Raw genomic sequence first — 12,211 nt, forward strand, 5'->3', positions numbered from 1 at the left:
TCAGGAGTTTTTCTTGAATATACAAGAATACATGGAGAACTATCAGCAATTACAAGTTTTATCTGCATCATAAGGATCATTTTTGATATTCCTTCTTTTCATATCAGCTAAATCTATATCATTTTCTTACTGTAGTTTTATCTTCAATGTACAGAGCCAGAATTACATACCATTTTCAGAGTTTACATACCATTTTCAGTGGAAAAGACTCAACACAAAATATGTGAACTCAGCACTTTATTTGATGTGTGCAAGCCCACAATTACTCCAGATTAATTTTCTGAAAGAACTGAATTCATAAATAACAAGTTAGTAGCAATTTATTTAGAACACAGGTGACTTATAGCTCAGGTCCATTTTGAATCTGCCTCGCAGCTTTGTTTTTACAACTCATCAAGAAAAGGAGTATTTCCCAAATCCCCGCTAGCTGCCATTGATTTCTTCCCATTGACAAACTTCTTTGCAGCCTGAAAATAAATCAGAAAGATTGGATATAAGAAAATATTCACCACAACAGAGCTTATCTTGCTGCTCATAGCCTCTGCCTCAAGTTACTAAAAAAAAAAAACCTCCAGAGCAACACGACTGTAGTAGGTCATCAAGTCAACAATTTTAATTTTGCTGTCTAAACTGATTTGCTGCTACTCCAGCTCATTACTGTATAGCCTAAACAGGCATGGCAGCATGACAGTCAGAGGTGAAAGGCATAAACTCTTTGGAAATGGTATTCACGAGATACAGTGTCTATCTCCTTACTACTAATGCTGCTGCTAGTTGCTACTACAACACAAATAAGTGACTATTGTGAAAAGAAAAACCAAGTTTACTATCTTAGAATTTCTTTCTGATGGGTTTCTGGGTGAAATCTGCTTCATGTATAAGCAATAAGATAATTTTAAAAAGCAAGACTTATGTCAACTTATCAATGAAAGCCTAATTGTTTTAGTATGCAGACCAAATAGTCTAGACTCAGGAATCCTAAAAGCCTGTATTAGAAGTGATTGCACTGGAACTAATACCAAGTTTTCATGAATATCAGTTGGTAGTTTTGGTAAATTTAGTTGATATAGAAGAGAATTTCAGGTATGCTCTGCTACGCTAGTTCTGCAATGTACTGGATATAAAGGGTCTTCTGTTAATAAAGTAAACGAGCCTCAAAAAATAGCCAGCTAGGATTTATAGATAAGTTACTGCTTTTTTAAAGATGTATATATGCATGTTTATAAATGCACACAAGTGAGCATCAGTTTAGTATTAAAAAAAACTTACACAGTGATTAAGGAACACCTGTGGATGCTGACACATACTTACATTCACAACGTCAGTAGCGGTTACAGAGTCGATCTTTTGAGCAACGTCAGATGGCGATGTGTGTGTGCCAGAAACCAGTGACTCAGAGCCAATTTCATTCAATAATCCCTCTGCGGTCTCCACTGACATCAAATAGGTGGCTTTCAGCTGATTTCTGCCATCAAAAAAGCATTAAGAATGACTGAGCATGTAAGTTCTGTTATTACCTATTCCCTCCGCCCCCACGTAAGTGCAAGTGCAAGAAGGTTTTAGTGCCTTTTATGTTTTCAAGATTCTTCTCCTGAGAGGTTTTCCTTTTCAAGTATAGAAGAGTTCTGTGGTTAGGAAAGGGACAGGGTAGTTGAAACACCTACTGCTTTGGAACAATCAGCCACCCCACATGGTCAGAAGACCTCTAGCTCAAAACTTGTTTGTATTTGAAGTAACTAATGCAAGTATTTCAGGAATTAGACAAAATAATCAATTCTGCATATGCTCAAGAATTAGTTTTAAAATTGATTCCAGTTTCTCATCAAGAACAGATTAATGCAGAGCAATTTTATTGTAAGGTACGAAGAAGCAATGAACATAAGTAGTTAGGTTCCTTTTACAATAGTTTGATGTCTTTTAGAAGATGGCAGGTTTATACCATAATTTTGTTCCATTTCAGGCAGTCTCGCTGCTACACATGAAAGTTTTATTTCTAAAAGCTAGTGCTTCTATTTTTAAAAAGCTGAAATGGTAGAAAATGGTTTAATTGAAATCATATTCTACAGAACCTTGTTTAAGTAGTTTGGTATTTTTGACTGAATTGCAAGACTGCAAATCACTGTGCAGGTATCACTGATCTTTTTTTTTTGTCTTGTCACTACAGGACAATATAGAAGTTGTGTGAAAAAAAGAAGTCATACCAGAAAGGAAGAAAAAAAATGCACAGCATTGTGTGTAACTCCCTAATACTAAGGAGGTCCTTTTTTAGAAAACTAATAATGCCAAATATAAAGGCAGATATTTCAGCACTTAGCTACTAATGACTAAGGCGCAACCAATCATATTTAGGTTATCATGTTTTGTGCAATCAAGCTTTACCTGTCGTCTTATAAATGCATTATACATGCAACAGTCTTAATATTTTAATTCTTGAGTGAACTTGTACAATATTGCTGTGTTGTGCAACTACAGCTTTAGACATTCAGTGCAGTTTGACACTGCTTGAGGATAAAGTACCATCTCACTTATGTGCATAACACTGTAAATCAGGAACTCTCAAACTTTGTTCATATTACTGCATCTCTAATGGCACAGTAATTTTCCCTATCTCAAAATACTCTTGGGGCATGTATTTAGAGCATTGGATGTAGTATCACTAATTCAGTGCTTTACATTTGCAGACCCTCATTATTACTGTTCTTTGAAGATGCAGAAGAGTAAGGTTGTTTAAATGACTGTTTTGGGAATTGCTGCAGTGTGACCCACAAAGGGAATTACCTAAATAATGCAATTTAGTATTCTAATTTAAATAAATCTCAGCATTACTGAGCATGATTAAAACAGCATCTGCCGATGCTTACCAATTTCTTACATAGAAACAGTTATAAAACATTCACACTCATTTAACAAGCTTCTATTAGGAATTAGTGCTAGCAGAGAGTCAATGTAGCTTTATGAGAGTACTGATAGGGTTTTAGTTTTAGAACAGGATAGTTAGCACTTCTCAACAGAAATAATTACAGGACTGCTATAAGGTATGCTGTACAGAATAGTGTAAGTGCTTGACAAGTAGCTACATGTTAAGTAGCTTCTCTTTATAACACACTAGACAGCTCTCCTCTTTACCCACTTACTTTGCCTTTGTGACATCGGCATCTGTGATGGTGCCCTGAGCAACTGCCTTTATCTGGTTCAAAGCAGCCTTAATGACCTGAGGAAAATTAAATCATTTTAAATTTCTTCCAGCATTAAAAATTCCAACATGTTATTTCTATTATCTGACTAGAACAACCATTTTAGAAAGTGGTTGACAGTGTTAGGGTTACTACCCTGACCCCAACACTAAGCATCTTCAGAACAAAACTAAAAACACTATAACAAATACCAATGTGCAATAAAAAGCAATGTTGACTTAGATTTTAAAACCATGTTGATTTGTACAGTCTCACTCTTTCATGAGAGTAATCAGTTTTGCCAGCTTCAAAAGACAATACATGCCTCATAATCTATTTAGGCTTACACATGTAAAGCCTTACAGTGAACAATTCAAGGTATTTTACTAGCTCAAGTTCACACTGGGCAATTGTGTGAGCCTCCCAGAAAGCAAATCTCATTCCCAGCTAATGGAGTTAAGTCATAACTGAACATGCAACCTTCTTATGCAAGAAACCAGATTAATTGACTTTTTAGATCAGTCAGACGCTATCACAAATCAAAACACTTGAGAGTAATGTTATTAGTATTAATAGAAATTTAATACTTAAATTCTAATCAGAAACTCACCTCTGCAGCATTTGGGGCCTGAGATATGGTATAAACGCCAAAGAGCCCAGAATCAGAGTAATTAACATTAAATGCGGAAGCCTGCAAAACAAACATCATTATCAGCTATGTTTCAAGTATCATAACAACTCAGTATCAAGCACAGGAAAATAATTACTATTAGGATCTGAAATGCTGGAATTCAGGAAGCTAGATTCCATCTTTGCAAAGGAAAACAAATCAGGTTGGAAGGCCTTTTGTGAAATACTTTTTAATTTGTAAAAGAATGAACTAATAAAGATTCTAGCTGGAAATACTAACCTTTCAAAGGATAGGATGTATTTTACTTAAAACATGAAATGCAAAAATCCTTTCAACTTACATCAAATGGCTGGGTAGTTGCTTTAGCAATACCCTGGGAGAGTTTGCTGGTAACATTGCTTCCCCTCTTGATAAGGGGTCCAGCACCTAAAACGTGCTGAAGGACACTGAACGCATTTGCTTCTGTACTTCCAACAGCAGCTCCTTCTGCTACAATAGCAGCATGGACAAGGCTATCAGCATTCTGTTCTCTGATTTCTCCTAAAAATATAATAGCAGAATAAAGAGTAAAGCAGTGTTCAGTTAAAAACTACTATACCTTCACAGGTATGAAAAGGAAGCATTTCTAGCAAGGAATGATTTCATGAAGGAAAAGCCTGGTGGTGCGAACTGATCGCATGTCCACTCAGAAGACAGCAAGAAGCCGTCAGTAAGCTGCAGGTCATATGCTAGCTTCCTAACCATTAGCTCTCCTTTATACTGACAGTCCTAAGAGGGCATTCATAAATATTTTTTACTAATCCTTTTTTAAAAACACTCTTTGAAAAGAGCCTTAAAAAGTTCTTTACATTCAAAAAAAAATGCTTGTAAGCAGAAAACCCCAAATATGTTGTTATGCCTTACTTGAATCTGATCCAAAACCACACATAGTATGCGCTCATAAAACTCAGTGAGGCTCCAGATAACAAATATTCAGAAAAGCAGCATAACTTTTGTTCATAAAAATGTCTGTTCTGTTTTAAAAAACCTGAAGTTATTCCAGTCAAATATCAAATGTTGGAAACTTTATACAATTTTCCCCTGTTTACAGAGTAGTCTGATACCCCAACTAAAAGACTTTAGTATTAATGCAAAATACTGCTTTGAAAAAGCTAAGCATTGCTTTGTCTTTTATGAAAGACTTAACACAGTCAACAGATCTTCCCCAAAAGAAAGCCTTCCACCACTTCTAGATAATCCTTAGTTTATTCCCCATCTCCTCCAATTCTTAAGGGAATCTTTCCAAAAATGCCAGGAAAAGCTGTATGCCAGCTTGTTTATCACTTTATGGAATAAATGATCTTGCAGTTAAAGCTTTGCAGGAGATACGGGTTCAGTTTTCAGTTTTATCCCAGAACTTTTCATGGTGGGGGAAGACAAAAGGGAATTTGCTTTCTCTCATCCTCTGCTTATTTAGATAGAAGATACCCTTCCCACACACCACACGTAGTATAATTGCATAGTTTTCAGTTCCATCTTTGAACAATACTATAGCTATAATGATCAGAAAATCAGTCATTCAGAATGAATGTAAGAAATATGCTTACCTCCTCTATAGATAGCCTTTGCACCAGAAGAACCAGCTCCACTTCTGATATTCAGAAACTGCTCTGCAACTTGCTTTAGGTCAGAGTGCTTCACACCTGCAATACAGTAGTTTATCCCAAAGAATGTAATGGTTTTGGAAAGCTATAGCAGTTATATAAAAATAAATTTTAAAGGCACCTTAACATTTTACTTCTACAGTTAACTCAAATTTCTACAGTAGTTTTCCTTTATGAATTGCAATGTGCATTAAAGAACATACATACCTATTCCTACAAGCGCCATTCTCGCACTTGTAAAATTGTTCTGTACAAAATGGTGAAGCTGCAACAGTAAATTCACATTTTAGGGTATTTTGAATAAAGAACAAAAATGGCAAGTGTACTTCTGTCATTGCTGCATCCACTGTTCAGACCTTGTAAATCTTGATGCATCAAATCCTAACGCTTCCAGAAGGAACTGTCTATAGAACAGCATTTTACACATTCTTCAGTGACAGTTATAGAACCCCTCTATATATGAACGCTTGCATTTCCCTGACAGCCTTACTATGAACAGAAAACTACAGATGGTAACAGCCTTTCTAAATGTGAATGTGAATTTTATTCTGAAAACTGATACCTTAGGGAAACAAATTATTTTAGCACCAGACTAGTAACATAATAGATACTATTTCCTAAATTCATTTCCTTGACATGTATCCTTGGTAAAGAAACTTGAAGAACAGATTTGTAACAGAAATTAAAGAATCCTACCTGCTCAGAGGTAATTTTTCCAATTTTATAATCTGGACAATATAAGGGGTTTGACAGAGCATTCTTATAAGCCGCAGCATGCAAGTTTTCCAGAACTCCTAAGAGGAACAAAGGGTCAGTGATGATGATTAACATAATAGCTACTTTTAATGAAGAGTATGAATGAAACTAAATGCTACCCTACTGAAACAGAGTACCCTACTGAAACAGAGCTGTGGTCCATTTTAAAGCAGTCAGCTGCAAAATCTGCAAAAGCAGGTCTGGAATAATCCAATACGCATGAAAGTTTAATCCAAATGCTTAGGCAACAGAACCTGGCCTGAGGGTTTCTACTGTTTTGTAACTTATAAAAATTCTGAATAACCTGCTCAAGCCCTTTAAACCTCAACAGCACACTACATATGCCAGCAATGTTGTGAGTGTGGGGGAAAGGGGAGTAGTAAAAAACAAGAACAACAAAAATCAAACTCTAAATTAGTTTCAGATTCATGTTCTTCACTGTAGGCATCCCTTGTTCTTGAGCTGAAGAAGAAAGAACAGATCATTTATCTTTTTAATATTATTTGTAGTTTTGTATGATGTCTTGTGCACCTCTGTATTCAGATGAAGGATTCTAATGTCTTGAATTCCCTTCTCATTACATTTTTCTTGTATTCCATAGCATTGTACTTACTGTTTGATACATCCCTTTTATTTGTTCATACATACCATTTCCTCAAGAAAAAGCTGACATTCTTCTCTTTATAGTTGTTTCTGAATACATGATTTTAACTAAAAATATTAAATTACTAAGAAATTACCCTACATTTGATACAAGTTTGAAACAATAATACAAATTTCTAAAACAGTATTACTTCAATATAAGCCAAATATATTACAAGCCATTTTCCAAATTCCAACATTGTGTTGTCACCTTTAATGGGTTACAAAAGTGAGCATACTTCAGAGCAATGGAGTAGTACAAAAAACGTTTATTGCGCAGAATTACCTGGTGAACTTGGATGATTAAATCTCAAGTAAGGCAGCTCTACTGGAACAGGCTCAGTTTAGCTAAAGATTTGTTTGCATTTTTTTTTAACTCACTAGCCTAAATTTAAACCTAAATCTGGAATGCATTTTCAAGGTAATGAAAATACATACAGTTTTTATATCAAAATACGACGCAGTCATTCAAACTCAAGCCTTTTACAGAACACTGTTTACATCTGACTGCATTACAAAAAATCCTCTACTTTTTCCAGAGTTTTGCATTTTGAAGTAAACTCCCATGAAGACAACACAGCGGATCAGAAAATACACTTACCAACTTGTGGGTTCTCAAATGCAATTGCTTTGTCAACTTTTAATTGTGGCTGAAGATCAGTTACTTCCCATGGTCTGAACTCTGGAGCTGTAGTGACATTAAGGAGGTACTCCATTACTGTATCACTAGATGAAAAAAGTCACAAAGAGATTTAAAAAAAAAAAAAAAAGTAGCAGCATATGTTTGTTTTAAAGTGAAAAGCAATTCAAACCAATCCATAACCAAACACATTAACAACAAAATCTATTACTGGAGTCAGAGTAGGTATTAGCACTACCATACAGAGTGTGAGAGTTCAACTTCAGCTCTGTGGCATCCATATGCTCAGGAAATGAATACAGAAGCTGCATATTAATATGGTAATTTATTGATTTCATTATATAGACATCAAAATTAGTGTTACTCCTACCCTTTAAAATGATAGGTCTCTGTAATTTTACTACGGACTAGCTTGATAGAAAACATGCAGTAATTCAGTTCACAGTACGTCTGGATACTTACACATAGTCACGCAGGCATTCAACAGAGTAAGTCATTTTCTCTCTTGTTGAGTACACACTGAATGAGAAAAAAATATAAAACCCATTTCAGCAGAGAACACAGGAGGAAGTGGATTTTAACACGTTCCCCACTGTTTGAAATCTTCAGCAAGATACTGACTAGAACATCTGGTTAACCTTAAATCTGTTCAAGATGACTGTTCAAAGGAGCGATATATTAGCACTTTTAACATGCACAGTGCTAATAGCAGAAACAGATATACATAAAACTCATACCTTAAAAATTTTGGTAATAATACACATCTTGTAATCATTAGAATTTAAGATACCCTGATAATTCAAGGTAAAACAACAAATAAGGATGAATAGTAAAACTTGAATAAAAAAATGCGTCTAAGTAGCAAACAAGGCAATTTAGAAATTATTCTTTTTGAGTAGACAACATAGTCTGTCCTTTCCACTTGCTTCAAAGGTCCTTTGTTTAATGAGAACAAAAAGGATAGTTTTAAGTTACTTAAAACACTGCTTTTAACTAAATTCTATATAAAACAATGTTACTGAACAGTTTTAAGATACATTGCAACAAAGCACGCATAGCGAGATCCCTTTCTTATGTTTCTGAGGCTTGTTTTTTTAGGCTTCAACCAGTGAAATCACAGAAGCCAGACACTGCCCATGTTGCTCCCAACACTGCCGTAAGATGAGTGTTATCTATTCACCAAAGATGAAAATATTGGAAAAAAAATCTACAGACTTCAGGGAGTTTAATTTTGAAGACTGAAAAGGCTGGAAGAACATCAAGCTCTCTGTTAAAATCCTATTTCTTCCAGGTACACAACATTTATATTTCCTTAACTAAGAGGTATTTTTAAAATAGAAATCATGTATGCACTCTTGAACTTGAAGAAAATGAAACGTATGTACAAAAGACGTTCTTTGTCAATGTGCACCATTCAGAAGGACCATTACTGTATTGAACTTATCCACCTACATATTGTAACGCTTATTGTTTTAAGTTTTCTTTTGTCATATAGCTTGTTTGCATCTCACCAAAACAGATTATTTGTGTAGTTACAAACCTCAGGCTACCTCCAACAGCTTCAATGCCACGAGTAATCTTGAAAGAAGATGCTCCTTTAGTAGTCTATTAAAAGAAGATGAAAAAAACCCAAAAGGCTACATAAAATCTTAATTACTTTAAGAACAGATTTGCCTGTGGTTGTTCAGTGCTTAAGCAAAGTTGAAACATTGTCTATTCATTTATATAGAAGTCACATTCATTAAAACATAGAGAAGAAAAAACCCCTCAGGATTTTGAAGACGCATTGTTCGTATCAAATGAAATAAACCCCCAATACATAAGACTTCTTAAAATGTTAAGGCAAAGAGGCCAACAGAAGTTATCGTGCTTGTTGTTCAGACTGCAATGAGCACAGCCAGCTCACTCACTGCATCGCTGCTCCCCCTCATGTTGATCATCCTCTCCGACCTGCCAGCGTGACTGCTCACACAGTCATTCCTCAGCCCCATTCTCTGAGAATGATCCAGGTTTGCTTGAACATTTAATAGGATTCTTGACAGTAGATAAGCTTGACACAACCAGGACAAGGAATGCCTACACGTACTATTACGCTGACAGCTCTCTGGGGAAAGTAACTTCCAGCAGCACTTGGGAAGGAGGTAATAAGCAGCTGGGATATATATTTTTTTCTGCCTGAAACTGAAGTGGATTGAACACATATAACAGCAAAGACATGCCTGTAGAGCCTCTAATCATCACAGTATGCGTGCCTGGCCAGTATGCAAGAGAGGCTGTGTTTACATCTACAGTAACAGCCAGATAAACAGGAACAAGAGAAACCACCACAGTGGGTCAAATCAACAGGCTGCCTAGCCCAATATTCTTTATCTGACAATGACAACAGAACAGCCTCCCACCACCCATCCACTGGTATTCCTGCAGCACCTATAATAGCTGTATCAGAGATTTTAGAAGGTACATTCCTACCTATTCCTTTTAGCAAGTGTTTGTGGACCTGTTGTCAATAAATTTGTCTAATCCTTTTTTGAACCTGCTGAAATGTATCTGCCCCCACAGCCTCCTATAGGACTGCAACTAGCCGTAAGATAGGAAGGGAAAAAGGGAGCTTATAATATCTTGATTACAGTAGTAAGAAAAGATATTCAAAAATATTCCGGAAAAAAAAGAGCTCATATTAACCATTTGAATTATCTTTTACTGCAGCTTACATAATATATATTATGCACACAGTTTTTAAATTCTTATATATATATATAAAAATAAAAATTTAAGTATATAGTTTAAGACAGTGCTAGACAGCACGATTCTAAGTAAATATGAACGTTTGTGTTCCAGGAAGTTATGTCATTTCTCTTGCATTTTAGCTGGGTATTCAAGAATCAATGTACATTGTTATTCGCTTTATCAGATCTCTTAAATTAAATTTTATTTATTGCTTCTTTTTACAGTCGGGAACCTTCCAGCATTTCATCTGTCAAAATAGTAACAAGGAGAATAAACACCTACCAAATTAGATGCAAGACGAAGCAAGTGTGCAGTTCCCAAGTTACTAGTAGTTTCATATCTGCTGCCTGCTTTAATGAACACACCAATTCTTGAAGCTGGAGAAAAGTTTTCCAGAGAAGCAACAACTAAGCCATTTGGTAATTTTGTAATCTGTATCAAGAATAAAAATATGGTTTAGTGATCCACTGTTAGTACTGTCACTGTTCTGCTTTTTTTTCCTGAGTTACGAAAAACAAAAGAGGACCCCCACCGCCTCCAAATATTCATACTGACCTCAAGATCCTGTGCCTCTGGAGATAATTTCACTCGTTCTACTTTTGCTGAGGCTGCAACTTTAGGAGCTATTTTAAGTGAGTAAAGTCTCTTCTAGAAGAGAAAGCGTAACAAAGAAAATGGATCTTCTGAATTAGTTCATAACATGTCCTATTACATACTAAAGAACAACTGATTTTAAAGTAGAAATAGAATGAATGACTTCAAGCCCCGGAACAAAAATAATAAGTCCCTTGTAGTTCCTCTGATCATTTCCATATCCCTGTTGAAACTCACTCAGTGACTTACACGAGGTCTTTGGAAGTTCAAGAGCTACCACTGTAAGAAAGCTTTGTTCTTCCTTTTCTGTTGTGTACTGGCAATCTCTGCTGATACTATATAGCCTGTAGCATCACTCTATAGCAATTAAATGAAAAAACAGCTATACTAATCAACGTATACAGAACACAACTTTGAAGATATTTTTCTTATTTATTTGGTGCAGGCAGTTCAACTCCTACAGAGTCAGCTGTCAGAATACTGACTTATCTACACTGACCACTGCTCAGAAAGAAGCTACATATGCAAGTCCCAGAAGCGCAACGTAACAATCAGAAGTAGGCCTTCAAACTGAAAAGGTCAGCAACATTAGAGCCTTCCCTTCAGAATACTCTTGTGATTTCCCTGGAAAACAAATATTGTTGATTTCAAGCCTGAAATGCTATTCCCCTCCACCCTTATTGGAAGCTTTTTATATTTGTAAAATCTACTTATTTATTCCTCTTGATTTCATATAAGAAATTCCCTTACACCTCAAACTAAGAACTGAGCAACAGAAATACTAATATCCTCAACAGCAGAGGTACCAATGACATATCATTTCTCTTGTTTTGCTACAGACTCTGTTCCACATAGCTTAAACCTAGGGAAAATTCCTCCCCCCCGAATTTGGCGAGACGTCTAATTTAACCTCCAAGCCTTCTTACTTACGGATTAGTAGCAGCTGTCTAAAATTGACCTCGAAAAACACCGCAACTGGGAAGCGCTTCCTCGTCCTACTGGCGAGGCGCCCCCAGCCGCGGGCCGCCTCAGCGGGCCTCCCCGGAGCGCCCGGCCCGGCCCGGCCGCCTCCCGGCTTCCCAAGGGCACCGCCACGCCACAGGCGGCTGAGGGCAGAGCCGCGCAACGGCTTTCTCGGCCAAGCCACCTCCCCCTCCTCTCCGGAGAGCACGACCCCCCCGCGGCGACGCGTACCGAGAGGGAGCTCGCGACGGCCGGGAAGCCCTTCATCCTCCCCGCTCCCCCTCCGCGGAGTCCTCGGGAGAACAACAAGATGGCTACAGCGGAGGAAGACTCTGCCTTCCCAGCGCACCCCGCGCCGTTCAGACTTTCTAGCAATCCAATGACAAAACTTTACTGCTCGTGCTTAGGATCAGGCCTTGAAGATAGAGCGTCTTCTCTTTGA

General features: G+C 36.9%; 1 protein-coding gene across 1 annotated transcript; it reads right to left on the reverse strand.

The window, feature by feature from the left end:
* Nucleotides 1–220: 220 nt before the first annotated feature.
* On the reverse strand, nucleotides 221–12,140 carry LOC112992879 (cytochrome b-c1 complex subunit 2, mitochondrial). The gene is made up of 14 exons (XM_026116163.2): nucleotides 12,001–12,140; nucleotides 10,768–10,860; nucleotides 10,495–10,644; nucleotides 9,026–9,090; nucleotides 7,948–8,004; nucleotides 7,447–7,571; nucleotides 6,144–6,241; nucleotides 5,655–5,712; nucleotides 5,391–5,486; nucleotides 4,145–4,344; nucleotides 3,784–3,864; nucleotides 3,135–3,211; nucleotides 1,312–1,465; nucleotides 221–467 (listed from the first exon to the last, which is right to left on the reverse strand). The coding sequence occupies exons 1-14, from the start codon at nucleotides 12,034–12,036 to the stop codon at nucleotides 384–386; spliced, it is 1,374 nt and encodes a 457-aa protein (XP_025971948.2). The 5' UTR covers nucleotides 12,037–12,140; the 3' UTR covers nucleotides 221–383.
* Nucleotides 12,141–12,211: the final 71 nt, after the last annotated feature.

Source organism: Dromaius novaehollandiae, chromosome 14 (genome assembly GCF_036370855.1).
Source record: "Dromaius novaehollandiae isolate bDroNov1 chromosome 14, bDroNov1.hap1, whole genome shotgun sequence".
Lineage (NCBI taxonomy): Eukaryota > Metazoa > Chordata > Aves > Casuariiformes > Dromaiidae > Dromaius > Dromaius novaehollandiae.

What these genes read in the sequence shown, in the direction of transcription:
- LOC112992879 (XM_026116163.2), bottom strand. Translation starts at nt 12,036, where the DNA reads ATGAAGGGCTTCCCGGCCGTCGCGAGCTCCCTCTCG. An exon ending in CAGAGGCACAGGATCTTGAG is followed by an intron (nt 10,645 to 10,767) that starts GTCAGTATGAAT and finishes TTCTTGATACAG; the next exon opens with ATTACAAAATTACCAAATGG. An exon ending in GAAAAATTACCTCTGAGCAG is followed by an intron (nt 5,713 to 6,143) that starts GTAGGATTCTTT and finishes TTACTGTTGCAG; the next exon opens with CTTCACCATTTTGTACAGAA.